This window comes from Heterocephalus glaber, unplaced genomic scaffold, assembly GCF_053883595.1.
Source record: "Heterocephalus glaber isolate CG9 unplaced genomic scaffold, H.glaber_assembly_v1.0 deba00001504, whole genome shotgun sequence".
Taxonomy (NCBI): Eukaryota; Metazoa; Chordata; class Mammalia; order Rodentia; family Bathyergidae; genus Heterocephalus; species Heterocephalus glaber.
This window is the reverse complement of record NW_028258324.1, coordinates 18,757,690-18,781,236: the sequence shown is the minus strand read 5'-3', so window position 1 is coordinate 18,781,236 and position 23,547 is coordinate 18,757,690. Positions and strand designations below refer to the sequence as shown.

The 23,547-nt window shown below is 35.1% G+C and overlaps 1 protein-coding gene across 4 annotated transcripts in view; it reads left to right on the top strand.

Moving 5' to 3' along the window:
• Atr (ATR checkpoint kinase) overlaps positions 1–23,547 on the top strand; it is a 120,952-nt gene that overhangs the window by 34,184 nt on the left and 63,221 nt on the right. For 3 of the 4 annotated variants that reach the window (XM_021252588.2, XM_021252598.2, XM_004834379.4), the window contains exons 19-24: positions 8,185–8,328; positions 10,359–10,452; positions 11,359–11,484; positions 13,733–13,939; positions 14,731–14,844; positions 20,487–20,602. In XM_021252588.2, the coding sequence (XP_021108247.2) occupies positions 8,185–8,328; positions 10,359–10,452; positions 11,359–11,484; positions 13,733–13,939; positions 14,731–14,844; positions 20,487–20,602 (801 nt within the window). The remainder of the gene's footprint in view (positions 1–8,184; positions 8,329–10,358; positions 10,453–11,358; positions 11,485–13,732; positions 13,940–14,730; positions 14,845–20,486; positions 20,603–23,547) is intronic. The other variant, XM_087186280.1, reaches the window with a different exon arrangement.

The following is a 23,547-nucleotide window of genomic DNA, read 5'->3' as shown; positions in this document are numbered from 1 at the left end:
AAGACCTAAAAATTCTGAACAACCCAAAATCAACCAATGAAATTGAAAATGTAATTAAAAACTTATCAACTAAGAAAAGCCCGGGCCCTGATGGCTTCACTGCTGAATTCTACAAGACATTTAGAGAGGAACTGCTGCCACTACTGTTTAAACTCTTCAATGAAAAGGAAGGGAAGCAATACTATTGAGGGAAGCAATACTCCCAAATTCATTCCTGGAAGCAAGCATCACCTTGATCCCCAAAGCAGAGAAAGACCCAACTGAAAAGGACAACTATAGGCCAATCTCACTAATGAACATAGATGCAAAAATCCTTAATAAGATAATGGCAAACAATGCAGAAGATCATCAAGAAGAACATACACCCTGATCAAGTGGGATTCATCCCAGGGATGGAGGGATGGTTCAATATATGCAAATCAATCAATGTAATACACTGTATCAATAGAGCCAAGGACAAAAACCGTATGATTATCTCCATAGATGCAGAAAAAGCATTTGACAAAATCCAACGTGCATTTATGATAAAAACCCTACAAGAAATTGGAATAGATGGTCTCTACCTCAAACTGATAGAAGCCATCCATGAAAAACCAACAGCCAATATCATACTAAAGGGTCAAAAACTGAAATCCTTCACACTCAAATCAGGAACAAGACAAGGATGTCCACTATCACCACTCTTGTTCAATATAGTTTTGGAAACATTAGCCACGGCAAGCAGACAAGAGACAGAAATAAAAGGAATAAAGATAGGAAATGAAGAAGTCAAATTGTCATTATTTGCAGATGACATGATACTCTATATAGAAGACCCCAAGAACTCCAACAAAAGTCATCTAGACTTAATAACCAAATTCAGTAAAGTAGCTGGTTACAAGGACAACACACAAAAATCAGTAGCTTTTCTGTACATGAACAACAGACTCACTGAGAGAGAAATAGGGCAAATAATTCCTTTCACAACAGCATCCAAGAAGCTGAAATACCTAGGAATCATCCTAACGAAAGAAATCAAAGACCTCTTCTCTGAAAACTATGGCACTCTGAAAAGAGAGATTGAAGATGATATCAGAAAATGGAAAGACATCCCCTGCTCCTGGGTAGGAAGGATCAACATAGTGAAAATGGCCATACTTCCAAAACTGCTATATAGATTTAATGCAATTCTAATTGAGATCCCAGCAGCATACTTCATGGACCTTGAGAAAACAATCCAAAAATTTATTTGGAACAAGAAGAGACCCAGAATAAGAAAAGCAATTCTAGGTAACAGAGACATGGCAGGGGGTATCACAATCCCCAACCTGCAACTATACTACAAAGCTACTGTGATAAAAACAGCATGGTACTGGCAAAGAAACAGACTTGAGGACCAGTGGAACAGATTAGAAGATGCAGAAACAACGCCAGACACACTCAGCCCTCTCATCTTCGATAAAGGAGCCAAACACCCTCACTGGATGAAAGATAGCCTCTTTAATAAATGGTGCTGGAAAAATCGGGCTTCAACTTGCCAAAGATTAAAACTAGACCTATATCTCTCCCCATGCACTAAACTAAAATCAAAATGGATTAAGAATCTAAATATTAAAATAGAAACTCTGAACCAGTTGGAACAGAGGTTAGGTAGAACCCTTAAAGACATCAGTGTAGGAAAAGATTTTATGAACAAAACCTCAGTTGCCCATGAACTAGCACAAACAATCAACAAGTGGGACCTCTTCTTATTAAAAGGCTTCTGCACAGCAAGAGAAACCACCAGCAGTGTGAAGAGACGACCCACAATGTGGGAAAAAAATCTTCATCTGCTCTTCCTCAAACAAAGGTCTACTACCTTGAATCTATAAAGAACTTAAAAAGATCAGACCTCCCAAATTTAAAGATCCAGTCCAAAAATGGGCATCTGAAGTGAACAGACATTTCTCAGACAAAGAAGTAGAAATAGCAAATAAATACATGAAAAAATGTTCAACATCACTGGTCATTGGAGAAATGCAAATGAAAACAACACTGAGATTCCACTTCACTCCAGAAAGAATGGCGGCTATCATGAAATCAACCAATAACAAATGCTGGCGGGGCTGTGGGGAAAGAGGAACCCTGCTCCACTGCTGGTGGAAGTGTAGACTGGTGCAACCACTGTGGAAATCAGTATGGAGATACCTCAAAGAACTAGGACTGGAAGTCCCATTTGACCCCACTATTCCACTGCTGGGGATCTTCCCCAAAGAATTAAAAGAATCATACCACAGTGATATATGTGTGCCCATGTTCATAACAGCACAGTTTGTGATAGCTAAAACTTGGAAACAGCCCAAATGCCCATCAACTGGAGACTGGATAAAGAAAATGTGGGGTTTTTTAATAAAATGGAGTACTACTCAGCCATCAAAAATGAGAAATTAGAGACATTTATAGCTAAGTGGATGCACATTGAGGCCATACTCTTAAGTGAAATAAATAGGACACACATGTATAAATACCGAATAGTTTCTCTGGTGTGAGAAACTGAAAGTGTAAATAAGGACTAAAATGTATAATAGGTAATGTGAAATAGGAAGAAAAGGGGCAAAGGGGAAGGAAGTGGGAGGGCTAGGGGAAAGGATAGAAAGGAATGGGATTAATATGAGAAAATGGAAAAATAGGAACAAAATCTTTGTAAATAGGGAGGACTGGAGGGGTTGAAGGGAGGGCTGGGCAAGGGGGAAAAGTAAGAACCAAGAGAGACTATGTAAAGGTGCAAATTTCCAATGATGAATGTCATTATATTGTATACCTAAAATGTACCAATGATTAGAATGAATAATCGATAATGTAAAATAGGAAGAAAAGGTCCAAAGGGGTATGGGTAGTGGGAGGGGCAGGGGAAAGGAAAAATGATGAGAAATGGAAAAAATGGAAATAAAGTCTTTGTAAATAGGGAAGGGTGGAGGGCGTGAAGGGAGGGCTAGGAATGGGGGAAAAATATAATAAATAAATACATACATACATACATACATAGATGAAATGATCATCTATAGAGAAAATGCTAAGAAATATCTAGGTGCCCCTAGAACTTGTATTTGAATTTAGCAGGATTAGAAAACACAAGGTATCTATAAAAATTCAGGTCTCTGTATACTTGCTATAAATGAAGAATTGGATATTGAAATTTGAAAGTTATGTAGGCGTACAAAAGACCTTGAAAAGTAAGAAGAAAAGGAAAAAAAAACAGTGTTGGAAGATGTTTAGTACCTAGTTTTAAGACTTCCTCTAAAGCTACAGTAATCAAGGCAGTGTTGGTGTAAGGAAAGACATATTGATCATTGGAATAAAACAGAGAATCTAGAAATAGAACCACTCATATATGGTCCACTGAGTTTTGAAAGATTTTTTAACATTAACATTTTTCAGAATATAAACTACATTCAAGAGCTGAGAATAGATAGTGTTTTCAGCAAATGGCTCTAGAACACCTGGTATCCGTATATAAAAAATTAACCTCAACCCTTTATTTCCATACACAAAAATAACTGGAAAGGATCTATGAACCTAAATATGAAAGCCGAAAAGTACAACACTTTACGAAGAAATTATAAGGGAAAATGTTAATGAATTTAGGGTAGGCAAGAACTTCCTAGGATACAAAAATTATGATGTAGAAAAGGAAAAAATTGATAAATGAGATTCCATCAAAATGTTGAACTTTAAATGACGTCATTAAAATGAAAAGTAGTCCTTAACCAGACCATGTTTACAATGGATATAACGTATGACCAGAATATATAAAGAACTCTTGCAGCTCATTAATAGACAACCCACTTAAAAAGTAGACACAAGAATATGATAGCCAGTACAGCACAATGGAAAGTGTGCAACATTAGGATCAGAAAAATAGTAAGTACCATATCAAGATTGAATTACGCACTCATTAGGGAGATGAAGTTAAAAGTTTTAAAAGCCTTGTCATGTCTTTATTCTTTTTCTTGGATATTCCCCCTTTGCGTTTAATTTGTCACACCAAACAGATTCATTCTGCTGGGCTTCCTGGGGTTGTGATCCTCATTGTCTTTTCCTAGGATATTGTTTAAGATTTTTTGGAGTGTTGGTTTGGTATTCATGAAGTTCCTAAGGTGCTCTTTATCATGAAAGTATCTTATTTCTCCATCAATTTTGAAAGATAATTTTCCAGGGTACATCAGTCTGGTTTGGAGGCTGTTTTTCTTTAGGGGTTGAAATACGTCACTCCAAGCTCTTCTTACCTTGACGGTTTGCACTGGGAAGTCTGCTGTGATTCTGATGGGCTTTCCTTGGTATGTGATTTGTTTCTTTTCTCTCACTGTTTGTAGAACTTTGTTCTTCTGTTGGGTTTTAGGAATCCTAACTGTTATATGCCTTTGTGTAGATTTTTTTAGATCAAGACTCTTTGGAGTCCTATATGCCTCACTTATCTGTATGTCAGGTCCTTTTACCCTGCTTGAGAAGGTTTCTGCCATCACTTCTGTGAAGAGTTTTTTGATGTCATCTGCCCTCTCTCCTGTTTCTTCATTGACTCCAATCAGTCTTATGTTATTCTTCTTTACATCATCTAGCAGCTGCTGGATTGCTTTCTTGTGGTCTCATAATTTTGAAGCAATTTTTTTTTCCTGGTTCCTAATTGCAATCTTATCTTCTGTATCTGAATTTCTGTCCTCACATTGGTTCATTCTGCTGCATAGACTTTCAGTGGAGTTTTTAATCTCCTGGAAATCTTTTTGTATCTGTTTTATGTATTCCATTTGTTTCTTATTTTGGGATTCCATCATGTTCCTGAGCTCCCCTATTTTTTTATCTGTGTCCTCTCTAGATTTATTAATCATGTCTTGCACTATGGGCACAATCTCTGCTGTTATGTGAGAAATTATTTCTGATTTCGTTTTTTTCAGATCCTCTTTTGTTGCCAGTTCAGGGAGTCCAGGTGTTTGAGTATCAGCGTGTTCCATCTCGTTTCCCTTTGGGGTTGCTGTAGGTGATCTGGAAGTCTGTTTTTGAGGCTTGTTTATGTGTTTTCTCATTTTAACGTGTGTGTGGGGATGCTGCTGTTGCCCGCACGGCTCACCTCCTGTGCCCTGGGAGCAGTGGGATGGCAGACGAGCTTCCTCCTGGGCTCTGGGATTGGCTCACCTCCTCTGTCCTGGGAGTGGTGGAATGGCGGCCAGGGAGCCTCCTCCTATATTCAATTTTTTAAATGAAGAAATACTTCACAGTTGAGGCTTTATACTTGTGTTGTCTCCCAGCATAAACCACATACTCTCTGATTGTCTACTTTTATTGTTGCTAAGATTAGTTAGTAGGTTTGGAAGTTATCAACTTGAATCCCTGTATTATAAATTCTTAGTAATATTTCATCCAAGGGTTTTAGTATTAATTAATAACTATTCCCTAAATCCATTATTTCTTTACAAGAGAGATTCTTCATAAACAGAACAGAACTCATTAAAAATTGATTTGGAAACAGTTCACATAGAAAAAGCAATTTATATATGATAGACATGATAAATACTTGAGTATTTCCTTTTCTCGTTTTCAAAATATAGATTATGGGCCCTACCAACCACCAGTGAAATTTTTGCTTTCTTTTTTTGTTTTGTTTTGTTTTGTTTTTTGGTACCAGGGATCGAACTCAGGAACTTGTGCTTGTGAGGCAGGCACCAGAACCCCTGAGCTAAATCCTTTGCCCCTTTTTATTCTTTTAATCCCATAGATTATTTTTTCTTAAATTTTAATCCATTAAAATCACAATTTTTTTGATGAAAATTTCCCACCTATAGCCAGTAGGAGTCTCTTCCAATTGGCATGTATGACTTTTTTTTTTTTTTTTTTTTTGGTACCTGGGATCGAACTCAGGACCTTGCACTTCAAGGCAGACAGCAGAACCACTGAGCTAAATCCCCGGCCTGGCATGTATGACTTTTGATATGACACTATTTATTCTATAGATTCTCTGCTTTCTAGCATGAAAAGATGTCCTACATTCATCTTGTACATTTCTGCCCCTGGCCCAGAATCAGTAATATTTTTTTTTTTTTTTTTTTTAGATACTGGGGATTGAACTTGGGACCTTGCACTTGTGAGGCAGGCGGTGGAACCATTGAGCTAAATCCCCGGCCCATAATCAGTAATGTTTTAAGGAGCCCTGACTCTGGTTCTTTTGAGTATAGATTAATTTCCCATCTGGCACTCATTGGACCTACCCATTGCTATTAAATTACCTTTGATGCTAAGTCTTTTTTTTTTGGTACCGGGGATCAAACTTGGGACCTTGTGCTTTCAAGGCAGGGAGTGGAACCACTGAGCTAAATCCCCGTGCCACGCCCCCCTTTTTTGTAGATAGAAAATTTTTCTGTTACCAGGAATCAAACTCAAGGCCTTGTACTTGCGAGGCAGGAGCTGGGCCACTGAACTACATCCCCAACCCTGCTTATAAGTCTTAAGTGAATAAAGATACTAGAAAATTTGTATATTTTATAAAGAAAAGTCATGCAGTATGTATGTATTCCCAATTCAAATGAGAGATTACCTACTTTTTGCTTAACTCTTAATAGTTTTATATTTTATTTTCTGTATTTTCTATATATTTTCTTAGTGATTTACAGTTACACATTAAGTTTTTTTTTCTATATATATAATGGCTTAAAGTGGCAGTTTCAATACTGCTACTAATGGTAAGACGACTGAATGCAATTTCAGCTTCTTGGAGGTTCCTTTTGTCTTTAAAAATGTATCCTCTTAGAAATGTATAATCAGAATAATGTGTTCTGAAGTCATGGGGAGTAATTGTTTTCTGTGCATGTGCCACCAACTTGATATTTTTAGTTTGAATTGTTTCAATCTGTTTAACATGTTTTAGTGGAAAAGCCAGGAGCAGTGCATGTAATCCCAGCCTCTTAGGAGGCTGAAATGTGAGGATTACAAATTGAGAGCCAGCTAGAGCAGTTTAGTGAGTCCTTGTCTCAAAAAAAGAAGAAAAAAAACTAGGGGTTGCTTTTTTTCCCCTCTATTTTGTTTAACTTAAAAATCATAGGGCCAGGGATTTAGCTCAGTGGTTCCAGCGCCTGCCTCGAAAGCACAAGGTCCTGAGTTCAATCCCTAGTAACCAAAAAAAAAAAAAAAAAAAATCATGCAAGACATTTGCATAGTCTCAAATTCAAATCTGTGTAGCAAGTTATACTCAGAGAAATATAGCTTCTATTCCTGACCCCTACGGCTATCCTTTTAAATTAATTTTATATATCTTTGCTTTTTAAAAACATATATGCTCCTTCACTTTGTTTATAGGGGTTACATTCCTGATAAACCCATTTTAAGTTGATAATAATCACAAGTTGAAAATCTTTTTAATGCACCTATCCTATCAGACATTGTAGCATATAGTGGCCCAATTCAGATGAGCTCAGAAAACTGAACATTACCCTACAGTTAGGCAAAAATAATAGTGCTATTTTATAATAAATTATTGAGTATCTCATATAATTTATTAAATACAGTAGTGCAGTGTAGAGTATGGTATCTATTGTTTACCTCCATGATCGCATAGCTGCTGGAAACTATCTTGCTGCCACTGCCAGCATCACACAAGAGAATTGTACTGTGTATTATTACCCCAGAGAAAGATGCAAATTCAAAATATGAAGTATGATTAGTACTAATTGTGTATCACATTTGCTCCATTGTAAAGTTGAAACAAAGCCTTTAAATTGAATCATCATTAGTCAGAGACCATCTGGACATGCACATACACTCATATCAGATTTCTTTTTTTGTTTTGCTTTTTGTTTTTGGGTTTGGGGTTTTTTTGAGACAGTGTCTTGCTGTGTGTATTCCAAGCTGGGCTGAAACTATGTAGCCCAGCCTAGCCTCGAATTCATGGTGATCTTCTTTCCTCAGCCTCCCAAGTGCTGAGATTACAGGTGTGTGCCACCATACCCAGCATATATCAGACTTCTTAAAGAATTAATCTTAAAAAAAAAAAAAAAAAAAAGAATTGCTCCAGAATACTGGTTTTTATCTTGCTTTTTTGACTTAATATATGGAGATTGCTTTGGTTGAGTATGTAGTACTTATTTTTATGTCATTTTTTAAAAGCAGCTATGATCTCATTGTTTCTTCAGTTTTAAAATAATAAAAATAGTGGAGCTTAATTTTATTTGCTTTTTCACATAGAGCTTGGGACTGCTTTGTTCGCTGCCTGGATCATGCTTGTTTAGGCTCCCTTCTCAGTCATGTGATAGTAGCTTTGTTACCACTCATACATATCCAGCCTAAAGAAACTGCAGCTATCTTTCACTACCTCATCATTGAAAACAGGTATTGTAACTGAAATTCATACTAAAAATAGCAACTATTTTTACTGTACTTTAATGTCTTAAAGTTTTAGGATTACTGTTAGTAATATGAGACTCTTCACTTTTTAAAGTTTAGAGTTCATCAATAAATTGAAATCAGAATGTACTTACATATTGAGTTGATACCATTTCTGTTGTGTTAATTGAAAACTCATTAATAGGTTAGCAATTTAAAATTACTTTTCTTTAAATCTGTCATGGTAAAGCTAAATTTACCTTTCTTCTCATAGTTAAAAGACAATCAAATAGTATGAGAAAGGTTAGGAGGGAGATATGTACCCATTTTCTCTACTTTATCTTTTTTTTTTTTTTTGGTACGGGGGATTGAACTTGGGACCTTGTGCTTGCGAGGCAGGTGCCGGAACCACTGAGCTAAATCCCTGGCCCTACCTTATCTTCTTGAAACCCTTGCTACTTCATTTCATTAACCTTCAAACCAGCCTGCCTTACTTTAGCTTTTATCACATTTCTTGATATTGTCACTAGTATGCCTTTTTAAAAACATCTCTCAAAAAACGTCTCTTTTTTTTTTTGGTAGCGGGGATTAAACTCAGGACCTTGTGCTTGCCAGGCAGGTACGCCACTGAGCTACATCCCTGGCCCTTAAAAAATATCTCTTGTCAGATGTGGTGGCTATAATCCCAGCACTTGGGAGGCTGAGGCAGGAGTATCACTACAAGTTCAAGGCCAGCCTGCATTACAAAGCGAGACCTTGTCTCAAAAAGAAAAAAAAGAAAGTAATTTCTTGATCTGCACCATTTCATTGTATGTATAGTGATGTTTTGTGGTTCTCTAACTGGCAGGTTTCATATTGCTTAGTTTGACATTCAAGGCTTTCTGTAAGCTGACTACATCTTTTTTTTTTTTTTGTACCAGGAATTGAACTCAGGAGCTTGCGTTTTTAAGGCAGGTGCTGGAACCACTGAGCTAAATCCCTGGCCCTCTTTTGTTTTGTTTTGCTTTTGTTTTTTGAGGCAAGGTCAGGCTGGCCTTGAACTCACTATGTAGCCCAGGCTGGCCCCTAATTCATGGCAGTCCTCCTGCCACAGCCTCCCAAGTGTTAGAATTAGAAGCATACGCCACCATGCCTAGGCCCTTTTGACTCCAGATGTTTATTTAGCCTTCACACAAAATTTTTTTTCACTAATTGTTGTATGTCATAGTTTCCTCTTGAAAAGTTAGGATTTAAATATTTATATTTGGAGCCAGAAATATCTGAGTATTTATTATAGGCAAGTTAAAAACTGTACCCTCAATCAGGATTAGTTGTATATTTTTCTCTAAAATTTTTTATAAGAATTTGTATTTTGAGGTTAGCTATGGCTGTCTATTAGTATACTACAAATCACTCCTAAACTTAAAATAATGACAAAAATAAAATAAAATAATGAACATTTTTATTTGTTCATAATTTTGCAATTTTGACTTGAGTTCAGCTAGTCATTTCTTTTGTGGGTCTTATCAAAAGTCACTAGTATGGCCACATTCAGTTGGCAAATAGTCTAGTGTGGGCTTTTCCAAGTCTTTGCATGTAGTCTCAGAGCCTCTTCATCTTCTGTGTCCTTTCTTTGTTGATGGCCAGACTTGCGTGATGATTTAGAGCTCTCCATTATACAAAAGTGGAAGCTGCTATGCTGTTTTTAACATATAAGCCTCATGTTGGCCCAGTATGTCTTCTGCCACAGTCTGTTTGCTAAACTTAGATTAAAGAGGGAGAGACCATGTATATAGGCGTGTATAATGAAAAGCAAGGTTTATTGGAGGCTACCAATGTAATAGACTATCATGGAGTAATTTTCTTAGTTTTACTTTTTTGCCATTATTAATTTAGCTGAGCATCCTAGGCACTGTTAGGAAGAATGCTTTGCATGTCAGTAATCAACTATATTTTTAAATATAAATTAAATTAGACTCCGTTTCAGCTTTTGCTTTACATTTTTTTAGAATTCATATTCTTGGCAAGTAATTCTTTGTATTTCAAATAACCATTAGGGATGCTGTGCAAGATTTTCTTCATGAAATATATTTTTTACCTGATCATCCAGAATTGAAAAAGATAAAAGCAGTTCTCCTGGAATATAGAAAGGTATTTTTTAAATTATGGTTTGGAAGATATAGATACATAATTGTTCACAACTTTTAATACAGTGAGTAATGATCCTTTGCAATTATTAAGGATAATACAATTGTATTCTGATGGCTATTTCCTTGTGATTAGATAATGATTCCATAAATCCATGACTTTTGGAGGAGAGCTTTAGCATTGAGATCAAAGATGTACAGCATTAGATAGACCAGAATGCAAATACTGTTCTTGTGCCTTTACTACCTAGGTCAATAAATCCTTACAGTTCCAAGAAAGAAGTTGCCCAAACTGCATGCCCTACCAGAAGAAGGAAAACTGGGATGATTCTAGTTTTGTTGCATGCTGCAAATCATGGTATAATTATGTCAGGACTAACTGATTCCTGAATTTTAGAAGGGCAATAATATATAGTTCCAACATTCTGAACTTTAGTGAGCTCTTTGAAATTATAAAAATATTAATGGTGATTTCACAGCATTTCTGGACAGAAAGTAGGATACTTGACCTTGGATATCACATTAAGTAGTGAAAGGAAAGATTGAATTATTTGTATGGTCCATAGACTTGATTCAATGATGTAATATAGCCCTCTGTAAATTAGGGGAAGCTTGTATTTTTAATCAAAAAGCATTTGTGTTAATAAGTAATTTTCTATTTAGTTAGAAGAAAGTCATTCTTCAGGTATAAAAATTTTAGAATAAAATCCTTTTCCCGGAGAATTACTAACAGTTATATGTACTTTGAAAAGGAAGAGATGGAAACTTTGTAATTTTTTAAAGCTGATGTTTATTAGAGTGTAGTCTGAGTACTTTACTGATAACTATACAGGTCTTCAGGTAACTATCAGGCGTTCAGAAATAGTTGTAAAGAAAATTAATAAGGTGTATCTCTATGTTCTTTTTATAGGAGACCTCTGAGAGTACTGATCTTCAAACAACTCTTCAGCTATCCATGAAAGCAATTCAACATGAAAATGTAGATGTTCGTATTCATGCTCTTACCAGCCTAAAAGAAATTTTGTATAAAAATCAGGTAAGTTCAACTTCTCATGGTAAATGTAATCATTATATACTACATGCATGTACACATTTTTAAAAGGCACATTTTTGAGATACTATGCAATGTTTAATAAATTAATAAAGTCATTCCTAATGTAAAAATAATCAGGTATGTTAAGATGATGTAATTTAAAAGCTATTGGAAAGACAGGCTAGAGGTTTAAAGAAATTATTAAAGATTATCATTTATATTTGAGACTCAATAAATTAATGAAAGATGTCATTTTTCTTTTACCTAGATTATCAGATCTAAGAGTCAGTAATCTATGAATCCTAGAGATTTGCAGTTTGTTGTTGAAGGGTCATGATTTCATGATTATATTTTAGGTCACTGAATGTTCTTAAGATTCATATATTTATATTTCAACAGTTTATATGGATCTTCTAACATAATTTTCTATAGATATCTATCATATTAAAGAACAGTAATTTTGCTATTTTATATTTTGACCGAATTAAATGTTTTAATGAAATTGAAGTTTTAAACTACCTTTTCAAGGAACCAGTGAATTTTGTTATTTTATTTGACAACATAACATAGATTATCCCTAACCTAATGATAGTGAAAACTACTATTTAAAATATCACATCACTATAAATGTATAAATTAGAAAAAAATTAACTGAGTTAAATTTTTGCATATTAGGAACCTATGTGGTAAGATATAAAGGCCTAAGGACCCTCATGAGTTACTGGAATACAAAACTAAATTGTGTTTCTTTCTATGATAGAAGTGACCATTTACTTAGGAAAAAAGACATACATAATGGTAGTAAGTACGTATGAGTTTTGGGGCAGGGAGCTTCTGTAACCAAAGTAGGTAGCAGGCAACTTGGAGAAGATTCCACCAGATGTGAGGAGGCTAGAATTTCCTCAGCTTAGATGTTATGCTTTCCTGTGTATCCACATTGTCAGTGTCATAGACTTAATCCTTCCCCTAAAACTAAACTAAACTGAAACTACCCTGTGCATGGCTCTTGCCCCAAACCTCTATATGGGTGTCATATAATTTAAAGGACTTGTAGCCTTCTAAAGTAATAAAGAGACTAATTAGTAAAGAATCTCTCCTTGGCACAAAGGTTTTCTTGTTTAGGTTATTTCCAACCAAGTGGCACAGTTATGTTCTAATGTAAGGTGACTTATGTAAAGTAACTTTGTCTCAATTATCACCTGCTAGATTGAAATTAGCAAATCTGAGAACTCAAGGTAATTTCTTACACTCTACGGGAAAGCACAACTGCTCCATTTTTACTACCTGTGTTACAAAAGATAAATCACGTCTGATAATTCCCTGACAAGTGTTCCTTCAGTGAAACTCTAATGCTAATAGATTACCCAGCAAAATAGGAAGGGAAGTGTTCTTGTAGGATTCATAGGTCAAATTGAATAGTCTGACTATATAAGACATAGTCGCCATAGATTGTTAGGGTATTTTTAAAAGTAAGAATAAAGTTAAGCATCTGGGTATAGTTGGACAGATTTACTGTAGATTGGTAAGAAGAAAAGTAAAAACCTAGAGGTAAGGAGAGCTTAGAGGATCCATGAGATAAGAATGAGAACCTAGAGACAAATGTCTTCCCAGCCATATCCCAGCAGGTACCAGTGCATAACACCTAGGAGTAAAGAAAGAAGGAAAGGGTCTTTTCCAACAGTGTGGCAAGAATTAAAATCAAAGTTGAATTAAGCCCTAGAATAGAGCCATCCAAAAGAACTGTCTGTGAGCATGAAAATGTCCTATATCTGCACTAATAGGAGCCACTAGTTACATATGGCTCCTTTGAGCACTTGAAATATAAGATTGAAGAACAACTTTTTAATTTTGCTTAATTTAAGTTTAAATAGCCACGTATAATTAGCGGCTATTGTATTGGACAATGCTGCTCTGTGAGTCTGCTAAATAAAAAATAGCAGAGCATGACACTGACATAAAATAACAGGATGGGAGGTCAAAGTCTTTTATAGTGGATATTATTAGAGTACATGAGAAATTTAAAAAATAATTGCTTCAGAAGTTCGCATCTTAGCCACAGAGAAAGGGAAAGATAACTTTAGGAATGGTTGAAACTAGGCATGGTGGTTCATGCCTATAATCCCAGCACTTGGGAGGCTGAGCCAGGAGGATTGCTTTAAGTTCGAGGCCAGCCTGGGCTACATGAGTGAGTTCAGGCCAACCTGAACTACATAAAAGTTATATATAAACTTTCTTTCTTATTTTATTTTAGGAAAAACTGATAAAATATGCAACTGATAGTGAAACAGTAGAACCTGTTATCTCACAGTTGGTGACAGTGCTTTTGAAAGGTTGTCAAGATGCAAATTCTCAAGCTCGCTTACTCTGTGGAGAATGTTTAGGGGAGTTGGGAGCAATAGATCCAGGTCGATTAGATTTCTCAACAACTGAAACCCAAGGAAAAGATTTTACGTTTGTGGTAAGGAGTGGTAATTTGAAATGACAAGATTTCTCTGTTCATTGAGATTTATGTTTCATTTACAAGGAGCAATTTAACTTATTCTTAGTAACAACTTGATCTAAATCAGAAAATTTGGGTAACTATTTATTTCTTAATACTATTGTGAAACCATTTAGCCAAAAGCAATAAAGTTTGACCCCAATCTAGTGTACTGTGATTTTGCAATTAAAGTTTCCTCATGTAAGTATGATAATTCTTGAAGCCTATTTATTTACTATTTAAACACTATTGCTACTATTTGCATGGGAAAATAGTTTCCCAGGGTATTCTAATAGTGTGTGTTTTAAAAAGATTTGTGTAGTCAAATGAGTTTCAGAAATCTATGTAAAAGAATTAAACCAAACTTTTAATGCGTCAGTATATATTCAAGTGGAGGTATATTGAAATTATTTCTTGGAGTTTTCTCAAATGACTCAGGTTCTATAGAATGCGATTTGGGAAGTGCTATATATGTAAGTTGTTGTTGAAGAGGGAAAAATACACAATGCAAATTGTAGAGTTATTGAAAAGTTGAACAATTCTAGTATCCTTTAAAAATTGCTTAAAAAGATTTAGATTTCGACTTCTTAGCTATAAATTACATTTTAGCCTTAGTTTAAACCTCAGTATTCTTTCCTTTTCCTAAATTAAATTTATTTAGGAAATTAATTCACCACAGGAGGTATAGTTCACCTTAAAACAATTTATATGCCAATTATCACCTTTTCTTTTCTGTCTTTCTGTTGTTTTTTCTCTTTTATTTTTTTGAGTCTGGAGTAGAAGATTTAAACTTTGCATATGGGTTATTGATGGAGTTAACAAGAGCCTACCTTGCATATGCAGATAACAGCCGAGCTCAGGATTCAGCCGCTTACGCTATTCAGGTAAAAATGCCTTTCCATAGTAATACTGGCTTTACATTAATGACGTCTAGTGAAAAAGTTGTACATTTTATATTTGTGAAACATTTATTTGAGCTATCATTTTCATCATCAAAATAATACAAATTCATAAACATTTTAGAGTACAGAAGTATACCATTAACTTTATTATAAGAACTTGAAGATTTTTAATGTACATACAAATATATGGATTTTCCCCTCAAAATAAATGTGATTATATTTTGCAAGATATTCTGTAACAATTGATCAATGTGGAATGATCATAAAATATGGTGAATGTTTAAATTAGAAAACTACAGTAAAAGACAAATTGCTGCTTATCTCTCTCAAGATACTTAAAATATTTTCCTTTGCTTCAAAGACATTTATCCCACCATTCTTGGCAATGTGCTTTTGTATTGTAATAAGAGTTTTAAAATTTAAACATTCAGCTGAGTGTGGTGGTGCATGCCTATAATCCCACCACTTGGAAGGCTGAGGTAGGAGGGTTGCCATGAGTTCAAGGCCAGCCTGAACTACATAGCAAGACCCTGTCTCAAAACAAAACAAAATTTTAAATATTCACTATTTCTTTTGATTACCCCTTATATCTACAATTCATTCTTCTTAATGACTTAGTAATATTCAATATGAATATACCACAGTTTATTGAAGAAATTTACTTAAAACATTTAGGCTGTGTTCAGTGCTTTGCTTTTACAGAAAAAAAAAAAAAAAAAAAGATTCAGGGAACATACATATATTTCCCAGGAATGAGAAATGAAGGTTGAGAATTGCCCATGGGCTAATAACATGGAGGTTGTTGGTGACCTTGACAAGACTAGTTTCAGTGGAGTATATAAAACCTTATAAAGAACATGCAGGAAGAAAGGAGTTAAGAAAATTTCAGGAACTCTTGAGGAATATTGATACCAAGGAGAATGAATGGAAGAGTAGCTGGGGAGTAAAGATGGAAAAAATAATATTTTATTTTTTATTTTATATTTTCTTATTTTTTTCCCCTTCCCTTGCCCTCCCTTCACCCCCTCCACCCTTCCCTATTTGCAAAGACTTTGTTTCCATTTTTTTCTCCTCATATTTTTTCCTTTCCCTTTTTTCCCTTCCCCTACCCCTCCCAATTCCCCTGCTCTTTTAGACCTTTTCTTCCTGTTACACAATATCAGTTATACATTTTTAAAATTACAATATTAAGATCTAAGAGACATTACCACAGATTTTACAGAATTTAAAAGGATATAGAAAGCATATTACAAAAATGTTTTTTGAAATAAATTTGACAACTTCTAAGAAGTAACTTAGAAGGCAAATTAATGAAACTAACTCTGGAGGAAATATAAAATTTGAATAGCACCTATTGAAGAAAGTATATTCCTAGCTTGAAAACCTACCTATATGACAACAGCAGGCTCATAAACATTTTAACTGATAAATTATATCAAACATTAAAGCAGAAAAAAGAAGGAACACTTCTCCCCTCATTTTAGGAAATCAACATTGTGCTAATCCTAAAACTGGATAAAGATAATAGAAGAAAAAGGTATGAACATAGATAGAAATTTGTTTACCAAAACAAACTCTTAGAAGTCAGATCTGGCAGGATGTAGAAAGTGATTTTGTTATAGGGATGGCAGTGTTGGTTCAGCATTGGAAGATCCACCCCCAAAAGTCATCATTTTAACATAAGAAAGGAGAAGGCCATATGATCCTGTCACTAGTTGGAGAAAGAGTATTGGACTAAATTCTACAGCTGTTCATGGTAAAAGCTATCAGGAGACTAGAAGTAGAACAGAACCTTCTCAACAGATCAAAGACATGTACTCCATACTTCCAACAAAAACTCCTTCTATGAATGGAGACGATACAATGCTTTCTCCCTAAAGTGGGGAACAAGGGCATATATGGCTACTCTTCATCTGTCCAAAATAGTCTGGCAATAAAATGACACAACTAGGATAGGATTGGCACGGCAGAAGCAAAATCTTTATATGTAGATGAAATGATCATCTACAGAGAAAATACTAAGAAATCTCTAGGAGCCCCTAGAACTTGTACTTGAATTTAGCAGGATTAGAAAACACAAGGTATATATAAAAATTCAGGTCTGTGTATACTTGCTATAAATGAAGAACTGGATATTGAAATTTTAAAGTTATGTAGGAGTACAAAAGGACCCAGAAAAGCCAAAAACAAAAACAAAAACAGTGTTGGAAGACGTTTAGCACCCAATTTTAAGACTTCTTCTAAAGCTACAGTAATCAAGGCAGTGTTGGTGTAAGGAAAGACATATAGATCATGTGAATAAAACAGAGAATCTAGAAATAGAACCACACATATATGGTCCACTGAGTTTTGAAAGATTATTTAACATTAGCATTTTATAGAATATAAACTCAATTCAAGAGCCGAGGAAGAGATAGTGTCTTCAGCAAACGGCACTAGAACACCTGGTATCCATATATAAAAAATTAACCTCAATCCTTTTTTTCCATACATGAAAATAACTTGAAGGGATCTATGAACCTAAAGAAGAAAGCCTAAAAGTATAAAACTTTAAGAAGAAATGATAAGGGAAAATATTTATGAATTCAGGGCAGGCAAGAACTACCTAGGATACAAAAACCATGATGTATAAAAGAAAAAAAATTGATGAGATTCCATCAAAATTTAGAACTTTAAATGACATCATTAAAATGAAAAGTAGTCCTTAAACAGACCATATTTACAATGCATATAACCTATGAGCAGAATATATAAAGAATTCTTAGAGCTCATTAATAGACAACCCAATTAAAATGTAGACATAAGAAGATGATAAATAGCCAGTATAGCACAAGGAGTGGTGTTCAACTCTAGAATCAGAAAAATACTAATCATTACAATAATAAGACTGAATTATACACTCATTAGAGAGATGAAGTCAAAAGTTTTAAAAGCCTTGTCATGACTTTTTCTTTTTGTTGAATTCTCCCGCTTTGTGTTTAATTTGTCATGCCCAATGGATTCATTCTGCTGGGTTTCCTGGGGTTGTGATCCTCATTGTCTTTTCCTAGGGTATTGTCTAAAATTTTTTGGAGTGCCGGTTTGGTATTCATGAAGTTCCTGAGGTGCTCTTTATCATGAAAGCATCTTATTTCTCCATCAATTTTGAAAGATAGTTTTGCAGGGTACATCAATCTGGGTTGGAGGCTATTTTCCTTTAGGGCTTGAAATACATCAGTCCAAGCTCTTCTTGCCTGGAGGGTTTGCATTGAGAAGTCTGCTGTGATTCTGATGGGCTTTCCTTTGTATGTGATTTGTTTCTTTTCTCTCACTGCTTGTAGAATTTTATTCTTCTGTTGGATTTCTGCAATCCTAACTATTATATGCCTATGTGTAGATTTTTTTTTGATTAAGGCTATTTGGAGTCCTATATGCCTCACTTATCTGTATGTCAAGTTCTTCTCCCCTCCTTGGGAAGTTTTCTGCCATCACTTCTGTGAACAGTTTTTTATGTCATCTGCACTCTCTCCTCTTTCTTCATTGACTCCAGTCAGTCTTATGTTACTCTTCTTTGCATTGTCTAGCAGCTGCTGGATTGATTTCTCATGTTCCCTTACAATTTTAAAGCAATTTTTCTTTTCCTCCTCACTAATTGCAATCTTATCTTCTATATGTAAAACTGTATCCTCACATTGGTTCATTCTGCTGCGCAGACTTTCGATGGAGTTTTTAATCTCTTGGAAATCTGTTTGTATCTGTTTTATGGATTCCATTTGTTTCCTATGTTGGGATTCAGTCATGTTCCTCGGATCCTCTATTTTTTTATCTTTGTCCTCTCTAGATTTATTAATCATGTCTTGCACCATGAGCAAAATCTTTGCTGTTATCTGAGTAATTATTTCTGATTTCCTTTTTCCCAGATCCTCTTTTGTTACCAGTTCAGAGAGTCCAGGTGGTTGAATATCAGATTGTTCCATCTCGTTTCCCTTTGGGGTTGCTGTAGATGATCTGGAAGTCTGTTTTTGAAGCTTGTTTATGTGTCTTCTCATTTCCACGGCGGGGAGGGGGTGCTTCTGGCACCCACGTGGCTCACATTCTCTGCCCTAGGAGCTTGGGATGGCAGTGGGGGAGCATCCTTCTGGGTGCTGGGACTGGCTCACCTTCTTGGTCCTCTGGAAAAAATAATAGTATGTTTTTCTGTTCCTTGGGACAGTTCGTCAGAGAAAAGTGATAATATAGGAGTGAACTGATGTAATATTTTGTTTTATTTATTTAACTTTTTTGGTGCAGGGTACACATGCTAAATGTGCAGTCTACCACTGAACTACATCTCAACCCTGATGTAATATTTTGAGTAGGGAGAGTGGTACGGAATATATTGTACCAGTGGAAAGGGTAGCCTTAATTAAAAGAGGAATAATCCGGAAAGAAAAGACATCATAAGGACACAGATAACTTTCATAGATTTAAGAGTAGAAGTTGTAGAGGTGTCCTGACTACTTCTTTTTCTCAGTGAAGTAAGAAGGCCTTTCAGTTGTAAGCCTGTTAGCGTTTTTAAGAGTCTAACTGATTCTGAAACCAAAAAGAGAATTGCTGATATAGTAAGTCTGTTACTGAAAGTTAAGAGGGTTACTGTTAGAGTGACTGCTAATCATCAGAAAAAACTGGCTTCAAACAAAATTTTAATAACATTTTAAAGTTAAATGAAAGATGGAGTTTATGTACTTCTTTGAACTTTTTAGATGTTTTCTTAGTTTTATTAAAAAATACCAAGTATAGGGCCGGGGATTTAGCTCAATGGTTCTGCCACCTGCCTCGCAAGTGCAAGGTCCCAAGTTCGATCCCTGGTATCAAAAATACCCCCAAAAACTAAGTATAAGTATAAAGTACGTATTTTACCACACAGTGCTCATATTTAATAAATATCAGGAAAACATCTATTACACATAAATTTTCAGTGGAATAGGAAAGAATAATACATGATGTAAGCTATTATATTCTAACGTGTCCTGTTCTAAACATAAACATTTAGAGGCAAAGATTTTTTTCTTCACCTGCAAAGTCCTTTTTTTAAAAGAAAAAAAGCTTGAAAGGAAAGTTTAACAATTTAATCTCTGGGCCTAAGTAATAAGTAAATTGGTCTTTAACATTTGCATCCTATTTTCAGAATTTTAAGCTTAGTGTTTTAGATCTATAATTTGAGGTATCCTAAGATTTTTTACTGTTTGGATTAATAGTTGCTTTCAAGAAGACACCAAATTGTAAGGATTAAGGTAGAGCTTAGTGGTGGAGTTCATGGTTAGCATGTAAGTCTGTAAGATCAATCCCTAACACCAAAAACAAAAAATTTAAGGACTATAATTCTTTAACTATAGATATACCAATTTTTTTCCTCCAAAGTATATCACATAGTATCATAAACTGGTTTCATAGTCAAGTGCTGCCATATCTTTGTATCCCTAAATTAAGTTACATAAATCGTTCTAGGCATTGAAATAAATGTGCTACAGAAGTTCCCAGCTCAAATTTTATGGTTCTGTGTATTTTTCTATGTATTTTTCTATCTATTATATGTAGTACATTGAGTAATAAAAAGGTTTATCAGCTTCACTGTGAACTTACAAATGTAAAATATATATTTGTAGGAGTTACTTTCTATTTACGACTGTAGAGAGATGCAGAATGATGGCCCGGGTCACCATTTGTGGAAGAGATTTCCCGAGCATGTTCGGGAAATACTAGAACCTCATCTAAATACTAGGTATGGAGACTCATTTCAACTATTTTCACAAAAAATTTTTTAACTTTATAAAAATTAGTATTTTTCATACAATTTTTAACATTAAAAATATTTTTAACCTAGCATGGTAGTGCACACACATTATCCCAGCTACTCAGGAGGTTGAAGCAGGAGAATCACAAGTTTGAGGCCAGCCTAGGCAACTTAGATCCTGTTTCAAAATAAAAAATGGAAAGAGCTGAGTTTGTAGCTTAGTGTTAAGAGCACTTACTTGTGCTTAGAGCCCTGGGTTCAATCACTAGTACTCAAAAAAAACAAAACTAGTTTTACTGTGTTCTTAAATGTATTTTCCACTGTGAGTTACATTCATACCCTTGTTAAAAATGAGAAATAGAATGTCTTCATTTGGTTAAGTTCTCAAACTTTTTAGTATTTATATTATTTATTGAAGTTTAAAGGATTATTTTTCTTTAATTCAGCTGTCAGTATTACTTCAAAAAAATTTTACTTTAAATTGGATATGCATTGATTTTTTTTTTTCTTTTTTCTGCAATACTAGAGATTGTACCCAGGGTCTGCACACTGAACTAAAGCCTCAGCCCTTTTTTAAATTTTGAGACAAAATTTTGCTAAGTTGCTCACACTAGATGTGAACTTGAGATCTTCCTCGGTTTCTGAGTGCTGGCTGGGATTACAAGCATTGACAGGTTTTTACATATAGATATTTAAATGTTTAGGACTGGTCACAAAGCCTTTAATAATAAGTCAGATTTTCATCTCTTCTGGTTTTTCTTCATGAATATATTTTTCTCCTATGTTTAAAAAACCATTTTCTAACTTTTTGTATAAATTTAAATAACTTTGTTAGGACTATTAAAATCTAGAAAATTGTGAATTATTTTTAGTTAGAAAGTATAATGTTAAGATATTCCAGGTCACATGTTTACAGGCTTATGATCTTGGATAAATTTTTGTTTTGAGCCTTACTCCAATGCCTAGACTTGCAGTAAAATTAGTTAGGAGAGCCTTGAAGTTTGTAGAGTATTAATTTGCTAGATGATATTTAGAAAACTTTAAAATATTTTTTTCTTATACTACCACTGTTAAAAATGAAACTAGCCTGAAGTCTAAAATTAAATTTTAGTTTTCTTGTTTGAGGACCCCACATTTCCGTCTTTTTAAAATTTTATATTTTATATAGTACACGTAGATATTTTAGACTTTCTTTGATCTACTAGAAAGTTTATGACCTTTGGAATTGCATAGACCCAGGTTTGAATCTTAGCTCTGCAATCACCTGCTCTGAATTCTTGATCGGGTTATTTGATATTTCCAAGTTGCAGTTTTTTCATTTTCTTTTCTTTTCCTTTTTTTTTTTTTTGAGTCAAGGTCTCACCATGTAGTTCAGGCTGACCTTGAACTAACTATATACCCCAGGCTGGCCTCAAACTTGTAAGCAATCCTCCTGCCTCAGTCTCCCAAGTGCTGGAATTACAGGGGTGCATCAACACACCCGGCTATAGTTTTCTCATTTCAGTTAGTTTTACTCATCTCATATGATTGTTATAAGAATAAATGAGATAATACTAAAATATATTTAGCAGAGTGCCTGACATTTAATTGATGATAATAAATGCTTATTCAATCTCAGCTTGTTAAATAAATTCTTGGGTCCTAGGGGGGTTTGTGGGGATGGCTCTTGCCTTCTCCCTAAGAGGTAGAAGCCAGCATTTCTGCCCACTTGGTAATCTTTCACAAGAAGCAACTTTCAAGTGGTCGTGTACAAAAGTGATCTTAGGCAAGCAATGAGAATTCTTATGATCTACTTTTGTATCCTAGAGATTAGATGTTTCCTAACTGGTGGAGGTTAGATTTATCTAGCTGAGATCTGCTCATTGACATTACTGCCTCATAAAATAAGAATCAGTGGGGGGCAGTTACAATGGAGTTGACCCTCTTCTATATGAAAGCTTTTGTATGAAACAATAAAATACCAGATTATCCAGCCAGTAGATCAGTTTTATAGCTTGACCTGGTTGATGTTTACTCTGCAGGGCCTGAGGAAAATCAGAATTTCTTCAAACTATATCCATATCCCCTTAAAATTTTTTCAGTTAAAGGCTAGGGTTGTAGCTCAGTTCAAAGTCCTAGATTCAATCTCCAGTACCACAGAAACAATTTTTCTTTTCAATTGAGCTATTTATAGGTAATCACTAAACTTGGATTAAGGGATGCCCATACTTGGAAGATTTAATTTTTAAATAGACCAACTACAGTTCAGAATTGCCCCAGAAATAACTTAAGGAGAAACCATCAGGATGTGACTAGGCTGGCGCACCACAGCTCCCAGGCAGCAGAAGGCTTCTGGGTAGGCATGCCACAGCTCCAAGCCCAGAGGAGACCTCCAGATCTGTGCACCACGGCTCCCAGGCAGCAGAAGGCTTCTGGGTAGGCGTGCTGCAGCTCCCAGCATACACACACACACACATGCCAAAATGAGAAGACAGGTAAACAAGCCAAAGAACCAGACTTCCAGATCACCTACAGCAACCCGAAAGGGAAACGAGATGGATCACTCTGATACTCAACCACCTGGACTCTCTGAACTAGCAACGAAAGAGGTTCTGGAAGAAATGAAATCAGAAATAATTTCTCACATAACAGCAAAGATCATGCCCATAGTGCAAGACATGATTAATAAATCTAGAGAGGATACAGATGAAAAAATAGAGGAGCTGAGCAACATGATTGAATGCCAACATAGGAAACAAATTGAATCCATAAAACAGATGCAGACAGATTTCCAGGAGATTAAAAACTCCATTGAAAGTCCACGCAGCAGAATGAGCCAATGTGAAGACAGAATTTCAGATATAGAAGATAAGATTGCAATTAGTGACCAGGAAAAGAAAAAATTCTTTAAAATTTTAAGGGAGCACGAAAAATCAATCCAGCAGCTGCTAGAC